The following is a 16,439-nucleotide window of genomic DNA, read 5'->3' on the forward strand; positions in this document are numbered from 1 at the left end:
AAGGCAGACTCCCCGTGAGCTGATGCGGTGACCTCCCAGGATTGTGTGGAATGGAGGATGAGAGGTTGTTGCCCCCCGAGGCTGAGTGTTTTGGCTGCGAGTGTGGAATTTTCACGAGCGCCACAGGGAGCCTTTATCTCAGATCATCATAATCAAGTGCGGTTTGGGCTCTGCCACTCCTTTCCGTTGTCACATATTTCACATACAGCCTCCCACCCCCACTCCCTAACACACACACACACACACACACACACACACACACATACATATGTTTAAGGTAATGACTACTAGCAGTCAGTATACACAAGTATGCAGTGTTGCCTCTCTCCCACTACACAAACACACACACACACACACACACACACACACACACACACACACACACACACACACAGGTCCAGGATAATGACTGCTAGTTCACAGTTAGTATACTACTGTATACCTCTCAAACATTCTCTGTCCCCACCCAACCCCCTGTCCACACACACAAACACACACACACACACACACACACACACACAGGTCCAGGATAATGAGTACTAGTTGGGCTTTGTCGCGCTGCTCCTCTCTAACATGCTGTGTCCTGCGAGTCCCTGTGGTGGAGGGCTTTTTCTCTCTCTGGCCGTCTGTGGAACACAGCGGTGAATGGATCCCTCCCTGAGAGTGTGACTTCGGACTTCGTTTGAGTTAGGCCCCTAAATTATGCAGGAATGGTAATAAGAAGGAGCAGAAGTGGGCTTTTAATTTCTGCGTTCCTCTGTGTGTGTGTGTGTGTGTGTGTGTCTGCGAGTGAATATATTAGATGGGGACGCCCCGGGACATTCGACTTGACAGTTTAATCAGGCGGGCCCCAAATGAGATGTCCCTGTCTGTCTCTCACTCCCGTCTAGCCTCTCGTCTCGTAGTGCAGCAACGCCATGATGGAGGAGGGATTATAATAAATTACCCAGCAGGCGTTGCACACTGTTTGTGTGTGTGTGTAGGGGTCACTAATTCACAGTGATGCCAGTAACGCGTTACTTGGTCTATTTTGACCACTTTTTTGGTAACGAGTAATCTAACGCGCTACTATTTACAAACCAGTAATCAGATTAAAGTTACTTATCTAAGTCACTGCGTTACTATTTTTGTCATTTTCCTTAGTAAAAAGATATATTCTTTGCTTTCTTCTTGTCTCGGGGATTAACGTCATGTAGGCTATGCTCACGTTTTCAGCATGAGCACAACTCAGGTGTAAAACCATGCGGCGACACAAACGTAAACAACAATGGAGGGAGGAGAGAGATGCACATTTTATCTATAGTCATTATTCTGAGTTTGTGTCAGCTAAACATGACATTGTACATTCTGTGCTGGCGACAAAGTGCTGTCTAGCTAGACATCCCAAGTCTCCCGAAGTTTTGGGAGTCTCCCACATATTGATAGCGGCTTCCTGACGCCCGCAAATTACATAAAATCTCCCGGAACCTAGAGCGAACAAGAGCACGCAAGCCAGACCGGACCGGACGCCTGTGCATCTGAGTTTAACGCACACACAACGGAGAGGGAGAGAGAGAGGAGTGGTGCGTGTGTGCCTGAAGCGCATCAAAGACAGAGAGCATCCTGGTCTGTTTTGCTAAATCAACCAATCAGTTTTCCGTGTAGGTGGGCTTATATCTCTTTTCTCACGAACTTAATTAATCAGTTCAGTCAGTGTATCTAGGAACAGGAGCGTCATGGCAGAGTCAGTGCCCCTCAAAAAGGAACATTTAAGACCCATTTCACATCAGACTACACAAAAGTGTACCCAATTGTCTCATAAGAGTAAAACATAATGATAGTCTTGCACACTGCACTGTTTGTAACAGTGACTTTAGCATTGCTCACGGCGGGTTAAATGATTGCAAAAGACTTGTTGAGGTGAGTTTAACAAGTGTAATTTCATTTGCATATTACTCAGGCCTATACTAAATGGCTAGTTGCCAAGGCTACATGAAAAGGCCAAACTACCAAAATCTACATATTTTACTATCACAATTTCTATCAATAGGCCTTCCTTATTTGGTGTACTGACTAGACATTATTGAACAAACATCTGAATTTCAGTATAAGTAGGTTAGGTTGGGATGTCTGCTATACATTGTTGACATTACTGTTAAAATGCACTTCCAGTATAGTGAGTATTGGCAAAACCGGTTATCATTTTTATGTTGAGGCGTGAGGGTGTTGTCGGCAGCTGCCGAAAGTAACTAATAAAGTAACTTGTAATCTAACTTTTAAAATCAAGTAATCAGTAAAGTAACTAAGTTACTTTTTAAAGGAGTAATCAGTAATCAGTAATTTGATTACTTTTTCAAGGTAACTGTGGCAACACTGCTAATTCACCCCTACAGGGTTGGGATAATGACAGTATCCTGTTAGCTGCTGACTCTGGGACAGCATCCAGTTCTATTGGTTCTATTGGTTCTGTATACAGGTTCTACCTCAGGTCAGGTTCTGTCAGGACACCAGGTAGTAGTACCACAGGTAGCCCTGTTTAGTGTGCAAGACCAGGTGAACAAGGAGAGAGGCAGAGAGATAAGCAGGCCTATGGCTTTTCAGGGAACTACTAACACTTCAAAGGAAGCCGATACACCTCATCCAGTGTTTAACTTCAAAAAAGAAAAGCTAACAAGACCCTCCCTATGTGTGTGTGTGTGTGTGTGTGTGTGTGTGTGTGTGCATTTGTGTGTGTATCTAATATATACATGCACATGTTATCTGTCATTTACTGGTAGTCTACTTCATAACCCACTCTTGCATTGTCCTCTGTCTCTGTGTTGCAGGTCTACGTAAGTGAAGGTGTGCGCTGGGATGGACGGGTGGGCGATGGAGGCTCTGGAGTCCAGACTCTCCTCTCTCCCTCCCTGGGCCTCCGCCGCCCCGCATGCCAGGCCACCGACTCCGCCGCTTCCTCCCTCTGATCTTATCGGACCTGATCTGATGGGGTCGGATCTGATCGTCTCTCTGCTTCTTGCTATCTCAAACGCGCCGCTCTGCGGTGCGCTGTCCAGTAATGACCACGCTTCTCATGCTCTGCTGTCAGGGGGATTGGGGAATGATGAACACGGGTGGGGTGGGGTGGGGGGGTGGGGTTCTGTCAGGGCGAAACTATTTAACTAGGGACCAAACTCATTCCGTGGATCACACACAAAAGCAGCTGGAAAACTCCCCTCTCAATTGTTTGACACAATAGTGTTTTTGTACGTATGTGTGGTGTTTTTTTTTGTTTTTTTTTCTAACATGGTATTGAAATTGTAGCAGCCAATCTGCCGTAGTCGTCGTCTAAAGTGTTAGCGACTGATAGCTTGACCTGTGCAATGTATACACACATACATACGTACAATCATATCTACACTCACAAATTCTCTCTCACACGTACACGCACCCAAATACCAGTGCACAAACATAACCACACACACACACACACACACACACACAGTGAGGGTCTTATTTGCTTTTCTTTTCTGAAGTTAAACACTGGATGAGTTGTGTTGCGTTCCATTGAAGTGTGTTTACCTACGCACAGGATCTGCGCACGACACGCACACAAGCACACACACACACACACACACACACACACACACACACACACACACACACACACATAAGCCCAGCAGGAAAGGGGGGTGGAGGGTGGGGGCTCCAAAACAAAGCAAGCAACCCTCCCGTGGCTTCCCTCTAAGAATAGAACAAAATAAGGGAAAATTGGGATGGGGGGGGGGAGGGAGTGAGAGTTCCTCTTGGATTTTAAAAGAAAGACTTTTTTTAAAAGAAAGAAGAAGAAAAAAAACTGCAGCTGTTGACAAAAAAAGTATTTAAATGCTGTTCTATGCTGTAAATCACTAAGACCGTTCGTTTGTCCGATTTCAGTCTTAATTTTAATTTTTGTCAGTGTTGTATACTGTGAATATATCCATGAAGTTATCAGTATTTAATTTTTTACCCTCTCAATGAAACAGAGGATGCAATACATTTTTTAAAAATGATACATTGTAATGTTATCTTTAATCAATACATTTTAAAAAAGAGAGAGAGAAAGAGCCTCATCTTTAGCCTTTGTGCACTGTGGTAATTTGTAAAATCTCTAGTCTTTGTTTTGATTTTACCTTTTCATGTTATGCAGAGACAAACTGACAACATGTCACCAGTATCTCTCTATGAACAATGATCTCAAAAGTGTTCTGGAAAGATGTATCCTGTTTATGCATTCATGTTTATAGCAAGAAGGTTCACATTGAGAAGACTTGGGAAAAGTTGATACAGTGGCAAAGAATGAGTGACATGTTACAGTGGGTCGACATTAAGGAGTGTCTAGATGGTTTCCTTATGGAGCTTTTGTTTTTCTGTGTAACTCCAGTTGGCATAGCAATAGACTTCTGACACTATATCTAAGTGCAAGTGTTTTACTTGTTTTCAGTTCAGACTGGAAGAAGTTGATCAGGTGACTTGATCAGTATTCTGTATTTGCTCATGATGGCAGCCCTCTGCTGTTCAAATGTATCACTACTGCCCTCTAATGCTCAGTTAGCTTCAGTGCAGTCCAGACCGTCTTCTGTTGCTACAAATGCCACACACATTGCAAGCCTGTTTTTCATCCATTGCTTTTGTTTTGTTTTTAACCTTAGCCATGAATTACTGTGTACTGTGTGCTTTGACCTGCTGTAACTCCTTGTGCATCTTCAGTTAGCCTTTGCATGTATACGATAAGTCATACACACCAATACACTGTTTTATAAATCCGTGATGGATCAACCACTCATATACTTGTATGAAAGAAAAGCTCAAAAACAAATAGATTCATCCTGCCCCTCCACCTCATGTCTCCAATAACATGTCTTCCATTGTCCCTCTTGGCAGTGTGCCGGTGCTCGACGGCCGGTAACGTGATCGCCGTCTGTCAGTGGATGTGTTAGGTGTTCAGAGTGTAAATAGACGTTTGTTAATAAAAAGTGTACTTTCCATCAGCCGTCTCCGTTCGCCTGTATTTGTGCAAGGGATTAGGCTCTGTGTGTGTGTGTGTGTATGTGTGTGTGTATGTGTGTGCGCACTGTTTACCTTGTCTGAATTTACCCAGGAGGAGAAAAGCAAGCCAACCTGAGCTCCGGAGGAGGCTTTGCTGAATAGATTTTTTTTTTTTCAGTCAGAGAGGAGGCCTGGTAGCCCTGTGGCTGTTGATGTAGTAGCAGGTTTCACATGCAATCAGCTTTGCTGTACGACCTATGGACATGATCTCAGTGAAAGGCCTGCGACAAAAGAACGAGCCAGAGTTTTTTCTTGCAAATGCTCTCTTTATTATGACTTTAAATCCCATGAGTACAACAAAATAGTAAAGGATTGTCATTTCTACCATCATATAAGACACATCTGTTTGAGTGTGTGTGGGGAAGAAGGTCTTGGGCTTGTTTTGGTAAAAAAAAAAAATCCAGCTTTACAATATAAAACATCTTAAGAGATTTCTTACCAGGAAACTGAACCCATTAAATCCATCTTCAAGTGTGAAGATAAAGAACTTCCCTGTTATTCACCCAAGACCACCCCAGTACAGTCCCTGCAAGGCAATGTGGGACATGTATGCAGGCTTACATGTCTTCACTGTTTAATATTCTGCCCTCGGCGAGACCTGCTATTCAGATCACACACAGTGTTCTAGTAGCTCAGTATGGGTGTGGATGTGGCCAACATCAGACACATGTTTGTGTTATATGCACCAAATGAAATAAAACTAATACTGATTATCACCTCATCAAGGACGTGTGGAAGCTCTCTGTCGCCTCCTAACGCTTTTATTTTTAGCTTGTTATGCTGCAAACTCTGGGTTCGTTGGAACGTGTCGGCTCACACAAGCACACACACGTACGTGTGAGTGTGCTGCTATCAAAGCTTGCTGTCTCTCAAACACATACACACACACACACACACACACACACTGCTCTGTATGTACTGTATATGCATGTGTATGACCTGTGTATGTGTGTGAGAGAGAGACTGGTGTTGGTGTGTGTGTGTGTTTTTTTTTCTTTTCTGATCACTCATGACATGAAGGCGCGCACACTGCCACGGATGACCGCTCGGCAGATGGGGCAGTGTCTCAGGCTGGCGGCACAGTCTGTGCAGACCACCAGGTGACCGCACGGGATGAACACGATGGACACCGCTTTGTCCATGCACACCTTACAGGTGCGCTCCTCCTGGAGCTGACGCAGCTGCTCCTCCGCGCTCAGGTCTCCTAGAGCTGCAACACACACACACACACACACACACACACACACACACACACACACACACACAGGTGCAGAAGTAGAGAAACACAGGTGTGAATATATGCAGAAGATAATGCCAAGGAACACACATGTTTGCAGTCACACAGTACACACACCACACAGGAAGACACTCAGAGATGCATGACACGCACACACACACACACACACATCACAGAATCAAGACACAGAGGAACTCATATGAGCTCAGAAAGCATTGTGACTACTTAGAAAGCACACAAACCTACACGACAAGCAGAGTGAGAATGCAAACAGTTAAATCAAGCACACACAAACACTAATGCAAATCAAGCACACACAAACACTAATGCAAATCAAGCACACACAAACACTAATGCAAATCAAGCACACACAAACACTAATGCAAATCAAGCACACACAAACACTAATGCAAATCCATGGCCAGAGGGAAGAATTTCTGAAACTCTCACAAGTTCACAGGTACAAGCACAAGCACAGGAAGTCACACAGTCTTCTAACCATTACCTGACCCATTCTCCAAAACACCTACAGAATGACGTGTGTAGACTTGCCACATGTACATTTGTGTTATCTTAAACCCAAAAACACAGTTCACACAAAGTTCACACTCTTTTTGAGTATTTAGTTTACGAATACACAATCTTCACAAGCATGCACATACTCTGGACACATATTTTACACATGCATAGTTTATGAACACACACTACACACATGAAAACATGTCACACACACACACACTACTACACACATGAAAACATGTCACACACACACACACAAACACACATTTAACACACAGACAGGCCTCAATGGCAAAGTTGCATACCAAACCACACCACGGCCACTTGCGGGCCCAAAGCAGAAGCAGAAGCAGCATTAGCATGAGGTATGTGACCTTTGGCCCTGGCTGTGACCTGCGCTCTCCTCCCACCGCCACTGTTGCCCTGTCTCTCCACCGGCTCTACAAGGAACAAACCAGCAGCCCAGTTACCCACGGGGGGGTTGTTAGTTCAACGACGCACGCACCTCCGATACCCCTCTCTGGGGTAAGTACTGTATGTATGTATGTATGTAGGTAGGTAACTCAGTGTTAACTAATCAAAGGGTAAATCTACACCTTGCTGAGGTGCTGGCTTACTCATTGAAGACTTCAAATAAACAAAAAAGTGTTGTTGCACACTCAATCTCCTTCATCAGACCAACGTGTCTGCCTTGGCGCACAGAGAACCAAAAAGGAAATTATCGCATCGGTAGTTTGAGTGCGCAACTACACTTTTTCCTTGTAACTATGGTAACACAACCCCTCTCCCCCACCCCCCACCTGTGGTCTGCTCGCCCCGTAGCCGGTCTTCTTCCTCGGCCTGCAGGATGTCGGCGACCAGGTCAGACACGGAGGTGTAGTGGCGGCCGGTCAGCAGGTAGCGCGTCTGCACCAGGCTCTCCACCAACGACGCCTGGAAGCCCATTCCCAACACCGTCTGCACTACGGGGGACAGCAGGGCTGGAGACGACCCCTGACCCCCCACCACATCTGCCGCCAGGCCACAGGTGACACACAGAGAGGGACGGGGGTCAGGGAGGGAGCCATGTCCAGCATGGTGCTTCAATATGGCGCTAGGCCTGCCCCAGGGGCTGATTTCTTGAGAAGTGCATTTGCTATCTCTGTGATGTAAGTGGCTTGGAGCAAATGTGTACATGGTAAGACTGCTCAAGGAAGTGACCAGGTGTACATTTCACTGCTAGTTGTATGCTACTATAAGTGTATGGGACAAATAAATCTCTCTTGAATCTTGAATCTTGAAAGTGTCTACTCAGTGTAACATGGTAACTGTGTAATATCAGTGATCTCTGCTGTTTTCAAAGAGGCATTGCGCTTTTAGATGCGAGGCAAGATGTTTTCAGATATAAAGAATAATTGTATGCTATTTGATGTGCTAACTTCATAAAACAGGTAGGTAAGCTGCTGTTGCGACACAGAGGGACGCCACACAAAAGTTGCGTGAATTCTAACTCAACTGCCCAGGAGAGAGAGGCACTTGGGTGGGAGGCAAATACCTACTTTGCAATGCTAGTATTGTTCATAAACTCTCCCTAACTGCTGATCTGATGTGCGGCACAGGAGACAATAGTCTGCAAGGGGTTTCACTAACGAATATCAAAAACTTGACAATATATTTACAGAACAAATGTGACTAAATGTATATGCAGTTTTGTCAACACATGCATAGCAGCTTACAGTAGCAACCATGCTTTCTAGTTCTGTTTTTTTGCACCATCACCAACAACAGATTATTATTTTGACCCTCTGGTATATTAATTAGTCTGTTCACTTACCAGTCCCAGGGGTTATGTCCCTGCTAGTAGGAGGCTGGGAACCACCCTGGAAGAAAGGTTTGGATAGGACGCGTTGTTAAAGTCACATACACATACCGGTGCATAACACTGTGTGCCATTTTTGTGTACATGGATTATGTCTAGCCCAAAACTAGAAGCTGTTTTCAGAAATCCCCATTAAAAATATATTTTAGTCTACTGGCCCTAAAATTAGAATCATAAACCCTTCATTATTTGAAAATAACCATCAGGTGTCCATGAACTCAGGGATTATTAAGAGATTTGTGGCTGAAAACAGTATAGACAATTTAAGCATTAACAGACTCAGCCAGACCATAATGCTCACCACTGTTTCGCCCATGTGGAAATAGGACTCCTGGATGTTGCTGACATATTCACGCCCTCTTGTTTGAACCAGAAACTCACACCTGGAGTAATTTGTGGATAAAATTCAGAGCATTAGACAGAGCTCTGTATTAATTAAGGTATTATTTAAATACATCACTGTTTATATAGGCATTCACATTTCTTACCGTGGAAACCATTTGGCATGCTCTTGCCATGGGTCATCTCCAGGCTCCCAGTTTCTGAGGCCACCATCACAAAAGAAGCACTTGACATTGTCACCATGGCCTGAAACACAAGGAATACATTTCTTGTTTACCACTTTTTCATCCTCTCCCTCTCTTTCTCGTCCACAGTGTGAATTTCACACAAATAGGAACATGCAGAGGAGTAAAGTCAACTGAGTAGGGTCAAATAAGACAAAACTAATCATGTTGCTGACCCAACACTGACACTAAACAGAGGGCAAGAGTGCAGGGTGTCCACTGTTCTTACCGCATGATCAGATATACATCTTCTCACGCAGTCTCTCTTTCTGACATGTCTGACAAACAAACTGGTCAGTCCAAAGAGAAGTAAATCTCTGATGTTCATTCTTTGAAAATAACATTCCGCCTTAATGGAAAACAGCTAGTTCAGAGAGAGAGCTTCAATAGCACCGCAACGGTCTCGCCCTGTCTAGTTTTTTCTCTGCGCGCATCTGTGTCAGCGTGACTATAGTCGCGTGATCCTTCACACAAAGAGGAACATCCTTTAGCGATCCGTTCCATTGCGTGTTTTTGTGAAAAGGACATTTTCACTCAAATGTTTATTGACAGGGATACTTATAACAGTTTGGTTGTGTCAATTATTTAAATCGTTTACTTTTTTGTGACCATATCACAGGTAGCATATATCACCGCGGGGCGGATTCAGTTGCAAAACGTTGGTAGCCTAAATAGGCTATGATTAAACAATTAAAGAGAGATCTTTCATTTCAAACAAAATGGAAGGACAAAAAACAATTATTGATAACGTACCGGTATAGAAAAAACCTGCCCTGGCAAGAGCATCAGGTTGGACAGATGCTCCCGTGGGCCAGTTGTGATACGTGGTCAGTCGAGAATCCTCCGACTCCATCTCCGGGTAAACTGACTGTCCACCAACTCCTTGATCATCCACCGTCATCCTCTGAAGTTGACTCAAGAGTTGTCCATCCACGTCGTCAGGAGACCCCGGTACGGGATATCGCCGTATATTGCCAACATTTCTGCCTAGCACGAAATCACAAGTCGGAAAGTGCCTCTTATGTTCTTCCAACGCACTGTCTCCGTGAACCCAGTATCTCAGTATTCCCTCACAACAAAAACATTGCACCTGGTCCCCGACCCCAAGAAAGTAAAAGCCGGCTCTTGCCAGGTCAGCCGGGTTTACCGGTGCATTGCTTGGCCAGTTTTGGAAAGTTCGAAAACGCTCCTCCTCGCTGCGCATCCCGGGTTCCACCCCAGGGTCCGCGGTGTCCGTGCTTTGGTCATCCGTCATGTTGGGGCTCGCGTAAAGGCTTCCATCCGATCTTGTTACCGTCATTCCATTTACGTTCCATAGTGGACCGTCCAGATGTGGAACAGAGTGGCCAGTAGCCATATAGACTATTATGGACGGACACTTGCGCAGTAGGCTTTACCATAAAGCGTTCCAGAATGCACCCATTGGTCAAATGGCTCATGTGGTCTTGTCATGAAAGCATAAACACAACAATAACAACAACTCGGAATGTAGGTCGGGGACCATAAGATGATATTTATTTTTGTTTATTTTTCTTTATTTGATTTTGGTCTAATCCTGGGCAATCCAGGAGTTAGGCCTTTTGAAGGCTATGTACACCCCCATTTCACAAAAAAGTTGGGATGCAAAATGTAATTAAAACAGACTGCTATGATTAGCAGGTCATGTAAAGCCATATTTAATTGAGAGTAGTGCAAAGACAACGCATCAATTGTTGAAACAGACATTATAGGCTATATATATATATGTGTGTGTGTGTGTGTGTGTGTGTGTGTGTGTGTGTGTGTGTGTGTGTTCATTTTTAATTTAACCCTTTTTAACCCTTGTGTTCGGGTCTGTGGGACCCGTTTTCAATGCTTGCTTAAAGAAAAAATATGATATTTATTATTTCCTAACTCAAACTCATTGGCCTTGGCTCATTTCCTGTGAAGAACACAAAAATAAACTTATTTTCAATTACTGCACATGTGTGTGTGTGCACACACACATAACTATTACATAGGAGGAGTTTGGGTCTGGACCTGAGTGTAATAATTGTGCTTTGTACTGTACCTTAACTGTGTCTTCCTGTATGTGGGTGTCTGTGTCAGTGTGTGTGTCTGTGCGTCTGTAGCCTATGTCTGTCTGAGTGTAGGTGTCTGTGTGCGGGAATGTTGTCTTTCTGCACATGCTATTCCCACACAAAGTTACAACGTTATACATTTCAAGCACTTACACCTGTTCTGATTAAGTTCTTAGAAATAAGCATCAATAATCATAAAAAAATCTTGTTTCTATTTTTTTACCTTTTTTATAATGGAATTAGCTCATTTTCTCACAAAAAACAATAACGATCATCATAAATCTGATCTTACACGGGTAAATGGCCAATATGAACCATAAAATCATGTCTATATCATTGGGAATTGAGCTAAGTAAACATCTGTTTAAGTATGTTTACAGAAATAAGTATTTTTACAGAAATTGTTATGGCTGTATTGATTTACAGTTTTTTACAACTGTTTACACACATTTTCAAAATTCTATGTCTATCTTCACACACAAAACCCACAATTGCTGCAAAATGTCTCAAATCTCCAGCAAAATGACACACAACATTCAAAATGTCATAAACACATATTTAAAGCAAACATTCGCCTCACATTATAAACACTTTTGTCATAATATGACATTTTAGATACATCATGTACACTGTTGCTCAAAACCTAAACCTCTTCTGTCTTTCATGGGCTTTATATGTGTATTTCCATACAAGAGTGAAAGTTATCTACAGAGAGAAGTTGAACACAGTAAAAATGCAAGCAATATTGAAACCAAAAATAGTGATTTTTCCCAAATTTGATGTTGCGAATACAGTATTTTACAGCCAACAAGAAAAAAACAAAGCAAAATACAATGACCACCAGATGTACTGTACATGGAGTTTTGAAAATGCTGATTTTGCCTTAGACGGCAATGACTGACTACTATCAAATTACTTTGCTTTTTCCAAAGAAAAGTGTGTGTGTGTGTGTGTGTGTGTGTGTGTGTGTGGGGGGGGTGGTCGTGTATGTATTCATAGGCCTATAGACCCTTTCAACTGCAAAGCGTTCCTAAGGCATTTCTGGAGGCACAGAAACATTTATTGAGCTAATGGTAACTTGGGGACAAACAAAAATAGAGTAAAAAAGACAAGTTTTACATAAAGTCAACTTATTGTAGAACATTAAGCTAAAGTCCGATTACAGTAATTTTCCTTTCAAAGTATCTGCATTGGTTCTGAACATTTCAACTGGAAACCCTTTAGGAACAGATTGAAAGGGTCTATACCTATATCTATTCATAGACCTATTAAGGCAATGATTGGATGGTGTTCAGTAAAGTAATGAGTGTGAAGAGAGAGTGTGAAGCACTTCTGATTTAGGGTGGCATTTTGATGGGTTGTGTTTGAAAAACGAAATCAAGTTACTTCCTGTTAGATTTTTGTGTGTTAGGTAGAAAATTGTGTGTAGTGTTTAGCGTGAGTTTTTCTGGTGAGTCAAACACTGAGAATTAGTGTATGGTTTTGCGGATTTGGTGCGGGGTTATGGTGACATGACACAAAGTGTGTGACAAGCAAAGATTTAATGTTTAAGCAGTTGAAAAAAACTGTAAAAGAAGTGAAGCAACAATAATAAACATACCCCAAGGTTTTTAGAGACCTGTTGCTGGCATTAACCCTTGTAAGGTGTTCATATTTTTGTTACACAGCCAATGTTCCCAGGTCTGGTGGACCCATCACATTATTATACTTTTACGTAATCAGATTTTCGGTTGAAATGTTCAGAACCAATGCAGATACTTGAATGAATCTGACTTTAGCGTAATGTTCTAGACCTGACCTGACGTCATAATACTCAATTCTAGTCAGAATTTGAGTCTGATACTGCTCCATTTGGACGTGATTATGGGGTGTGTTTCAACCTATACAGGAGGGAAAATGCCACTGCCCTCAATTGGATAGACCTAACCAATCAGAGCAACAAAATGCTTACCGTGAACCATCCTTCTTCTCCATCAATGCCTTAAAATTGTTTTCTGGTTGCTATTTTAAAGTTATTGTGCTGTCAAAATCTTGTACAACAGGGAACTTTTTTGGAAATTGGGTTTTAAACCTGTCAGCTTAGTCTAAAGTACTGATACACTTGAACAAATTGTCTTTTGTGATATTGTATCAATTGTCAAGTATAAATAGTTTACATGTAAAGACTTGTGACAGACAGGGAATCAGTTTGTCTTGTGTTGAGTGGTATGATGCTGGATGTACAGTAAGTAAAATCCCATTGCATAAAATAGGGCCTAGTAATATTCTTAGTGAGATTTTATATATGGTGGTGAACCTCAAAAGTAGACAAAAAAACATACTGCCTTGCTTAGTTACTGCAATCTATTGCACCATAACCCCTCATGATGTGTGTGTGTGTGTGTGTATATATGTGTATATATATATATATATATATATATATATATATATATATATATATATATATATATATATATATATATATATATATATATATATATATAGCCTACAGTATGCATATAATATTGCTAAGTGGTGTGCGCATTTCACTTAAAGGCAAAGCATGATTAGAAAAATGACACAAGTACAGATATACGTACATAAGGTGCAGATAGCTGTGAGCAATTTCGGGGTCCAAGTGAAGACCTTGTTAATTAGATGATTTGAAACGAGAGTTTGTCCTAGAGGCAACAGCAGGTCTCAGCCTCAGACATTTACTTCAATTACACACCCTGGTCAAAAGGGGGTTTGAGCCAGGGGGTCATTATTTGGAGGGTTAGCTTCAGTCTGTTAGCATCCAAGTCCAGTCTTTGAAAATGTTGTCCAATTGGTGCTCTCTTCCGGCCACATTTTCGCATGTTGTTAATGTGGATTGGTGGATGTTCTCATGAGCTGACAGTTTCCAAGCTGAGAGGATTAGTCAATCCACATGGACGACATCATTTGTGGCCATTTGTAATGTGCCCCCATCATTGACTTGTTCTGTGAAATACCTTGGCTTTATTAACGAATGAGCTGTGTATTTTTTGTGCAAAAAATGCATACCAAAATACAAGATAACGGCCTCAGACTAAGAGGTTTAGTTACTTTTTTTCAAGAAAGTGGGGAAATTGTATATTTTTAGAGCAGAGGACCAATGAGCCAAATATCTAAAGAGATTAACATGGTGAAATACAGTAATTTTGAGGCTGCTCCTTAACATTATGAGATATGAGCCAAAACAAATATTTTATTACACTCCCACTTATGGGCGTGTGGGGGTAATGGGGAAGTTTTATGTTTCTGGGCTTTGCAGTTTTTGCTGCACTAAGACTGTTCGGGGAGAAAACAAAAACAATAGGGTTCCTGCAGCTTTTCCACTTGAAAAAGACACGCCTCCATGTGTGTGCTCACCAGGACTGTCTTCTCTGTCTTTGTCTTAGTGCCATGCCAAGTCTTTCTACAGCAGTGAGTCCCTCAGGAACAGAAACAAAGTTAGTGTGGCTAGTGCAGTTCAGGTTGAGAGAAGGATCTTCTGTTGATGGTCTGGATGACTGGGAAGAACATCTGGGGTGTCAAAGATCACCCAGAAGAAACAGATGAGGCCTTGAGCAGATATCGCCAGGGCCATAATCAGGAGCTTGTAGAGCCCATTCAGTTGATTGGGACTCAGAGTATTATGGTCCATGCATATCAGGAGAACATGGAAGGCTTTGATTAAGATGCAGGAGACACAGAGGGTGAAGCCTAAGGCATAAGTGGTTTGCTGGGCTCTGCAAAAGTTAATGCTTGGTTTATCCAGGAATAAAACAACACTTCCGAAACTTAATGCCAAACCAAGCATCATGAAACAAGACAGGAGAAAATCAAAAGACTGGATAATTAAATTGTACCAATGGATAGTGAAACAGAAAAAGGCTATTAGGAGAAGAAGGAGTCCGATTCCTACTCCCACCAGACTACTCCCAAAAAATTTGTCATCTACTTCCTGAATTTTTGGTCAACGATTCCCGGAACACCGAAACACTAGGGGAGATGAGACTTGGTGGGCATGATGCCTCACTAGACTTTTACGGAAAATGTTTGTTTGGTCCCCCGGGGCCACTACCCCCCTGCGCTGGGCCCCCCGAAACCCAAAAAATGCATTTTTTTTTAATAACTACCTGAACAGTGTCACCGAGGATGACAACATTTTTATGGTATGTTGTTCTCAAGGGCCCGAATCAACCTAGCCCATGACCACTCAGTTGTGATTTGCCACCCCACTCCCCCGTTAAAAAATGAAAATGCAATATTATACTGCATTAATCACCCCTATCTTCAGTTGAGATGTTCTGAACTGCACCAAATGTCATGTGTATGATTAACCTGACATCCACTGGGGGTATGCCAAATTTCGTGGAATTTCATCGATGGGGGGGCATAAAAAAACTTCTCGACTGCAGGCCCTGGAAGGCTTGTAAAGGTACAAGTAAAATTAATTCAGCAAAATATAATCCTGGAGGACAATCTGATTCAGTCTGCAAGAGAACTATGACTTGGAAGATTTACTTTCCAGCAAGACAATGAAAACTACACAGAAATGGTTTAAAGACAACAGGGTGAATGTTCTGGAGAGGCCGAGTCAAAGTCCGGACCTCAATCCTATAGAAAATCTGTGTTGAGCAGTGTTTAACAATAGCAAATTGTAGTATCAAGATGTTCAAGCCTGAGACCTATCCACGCCAGTGTTGTATAAAGTACTAGAGAGCAATACTTGAGTAAAAGTACAAGTATCGTACTAGAAAAAGTATTTGAAGTAAAAGTGGTTTTATTTTGAACTTTTATTGTGAATGTTATTTTGGCTTTCTGATAGTAAAGCATAAAGCATATTCAGGGTTCCCATATCTTCTTAATCTCACTCATCAAATCAAAATCACATTCTTTTCTAGGACTTTTCAGGCACAATTCTCTTAAGTTCAAAGAACAAACAGCATATTTTTATTTAGAGCTGACATCAAAGAAAAAAACTGAAACAGAAATTTCACTTTTGTATGAACTTCAGGTAAAAATGAAAAATAAATAACTTATTTCTTTCAACAAAAAGAACGTAAGTTATGTCCATAACTATGGATCTATGAGACCGACCGATGACAGTCACCACGGTCTACACCTTAAATGATGCCATCCTTCTACCTTTTCTCGAGACCATTATATCA

The 16,439-nt window shown here is 42.2% G+C and overlaps 2 protein-coding genes across 4 annotated transcripts in view; one reads left to right on the forward strand and one right to left on the reverse strand.

Annotated features, from left to right (window-relative positions):
• The window catches only part of nkain4 (sodium/potassium transporting ATPase interacting 4), an 80,144-nt gene extending 77,060 nt beyond the window's left edge, over positions 1–3,084 (forward strand). Inside the window, exon 7 of the mRNA XM_076275909.1 lies at positions 2,805–3,084. Within this exon, the coding sequence (XP_076132024.1) occupies positions 2,805–2,814 (10 nt within the window). The 3' untranslated portion in view covers positions 2,815–3,084. The remainder of the gene's footprint in view (positions 1–2,804) is intronic.
• A 2,215-nt stretch (positions 3,085–5,299) lies between these two features.
• On the reverse strand, positions 5,300–10,577 carry birc7 (baculoviral IAP repeat containing 7). Of its 3 annotated transcripts, none has more exons than XM_076275929.1 (6): positions 9,977–10,577; positions 9,146–9,245; positions 8,959–9,040; positions 8,613–8,658; positions 7,600–7,809; positions 5,300–6,253 (listed from the first exon to the last, which is right to left on the reverse strand). In XM_076275929.1, exons 1-6 carry the CDS (start codon positions 10,521–10,523, stop codon positions 6,051–6,053), a joined length of 1,188 nt encoding a protein of 395 aa, XP_076132044.1. In that variant the 5' UTR covers positions 10,524–10,577; the 3' UTR covers positions 5,300–6,050. The 3 variants fall into 3 exon arrangements, with proteins under 3 accessions (XP_076132044.1, XP_076132046.1, XP_076132045.1); XM_076275930.1 differs by lacking the exon at positions 5,300–6,253 and adding an exon at positions 6,669–7,239; XM_076275931.1 differs by lacking the exon at positions 7,600–7,809.
• Between the last annotated feature and the right edge of the window lie 5,862 nt (positions 10,578–16,439).

This window comes from Alosa pseudoharengus, unplaced genomic scaffold (genome assembly GCF_046254945.1).
Source record: "Alosa pseudoharengus isolate Yale_2024_CS ecotype anadromous, Long Island Sound unplaced genomic scaffold, YU_APseudo_1.1 YU_APseudo_1.1_scf_9, whole genome shotgun sequence".
NCBI lineage: Eukaryota > Metazoa > Chordata > Actinopteri > Clupeiformes > Clupeidae > Alosa > Alosa pseudoharengus.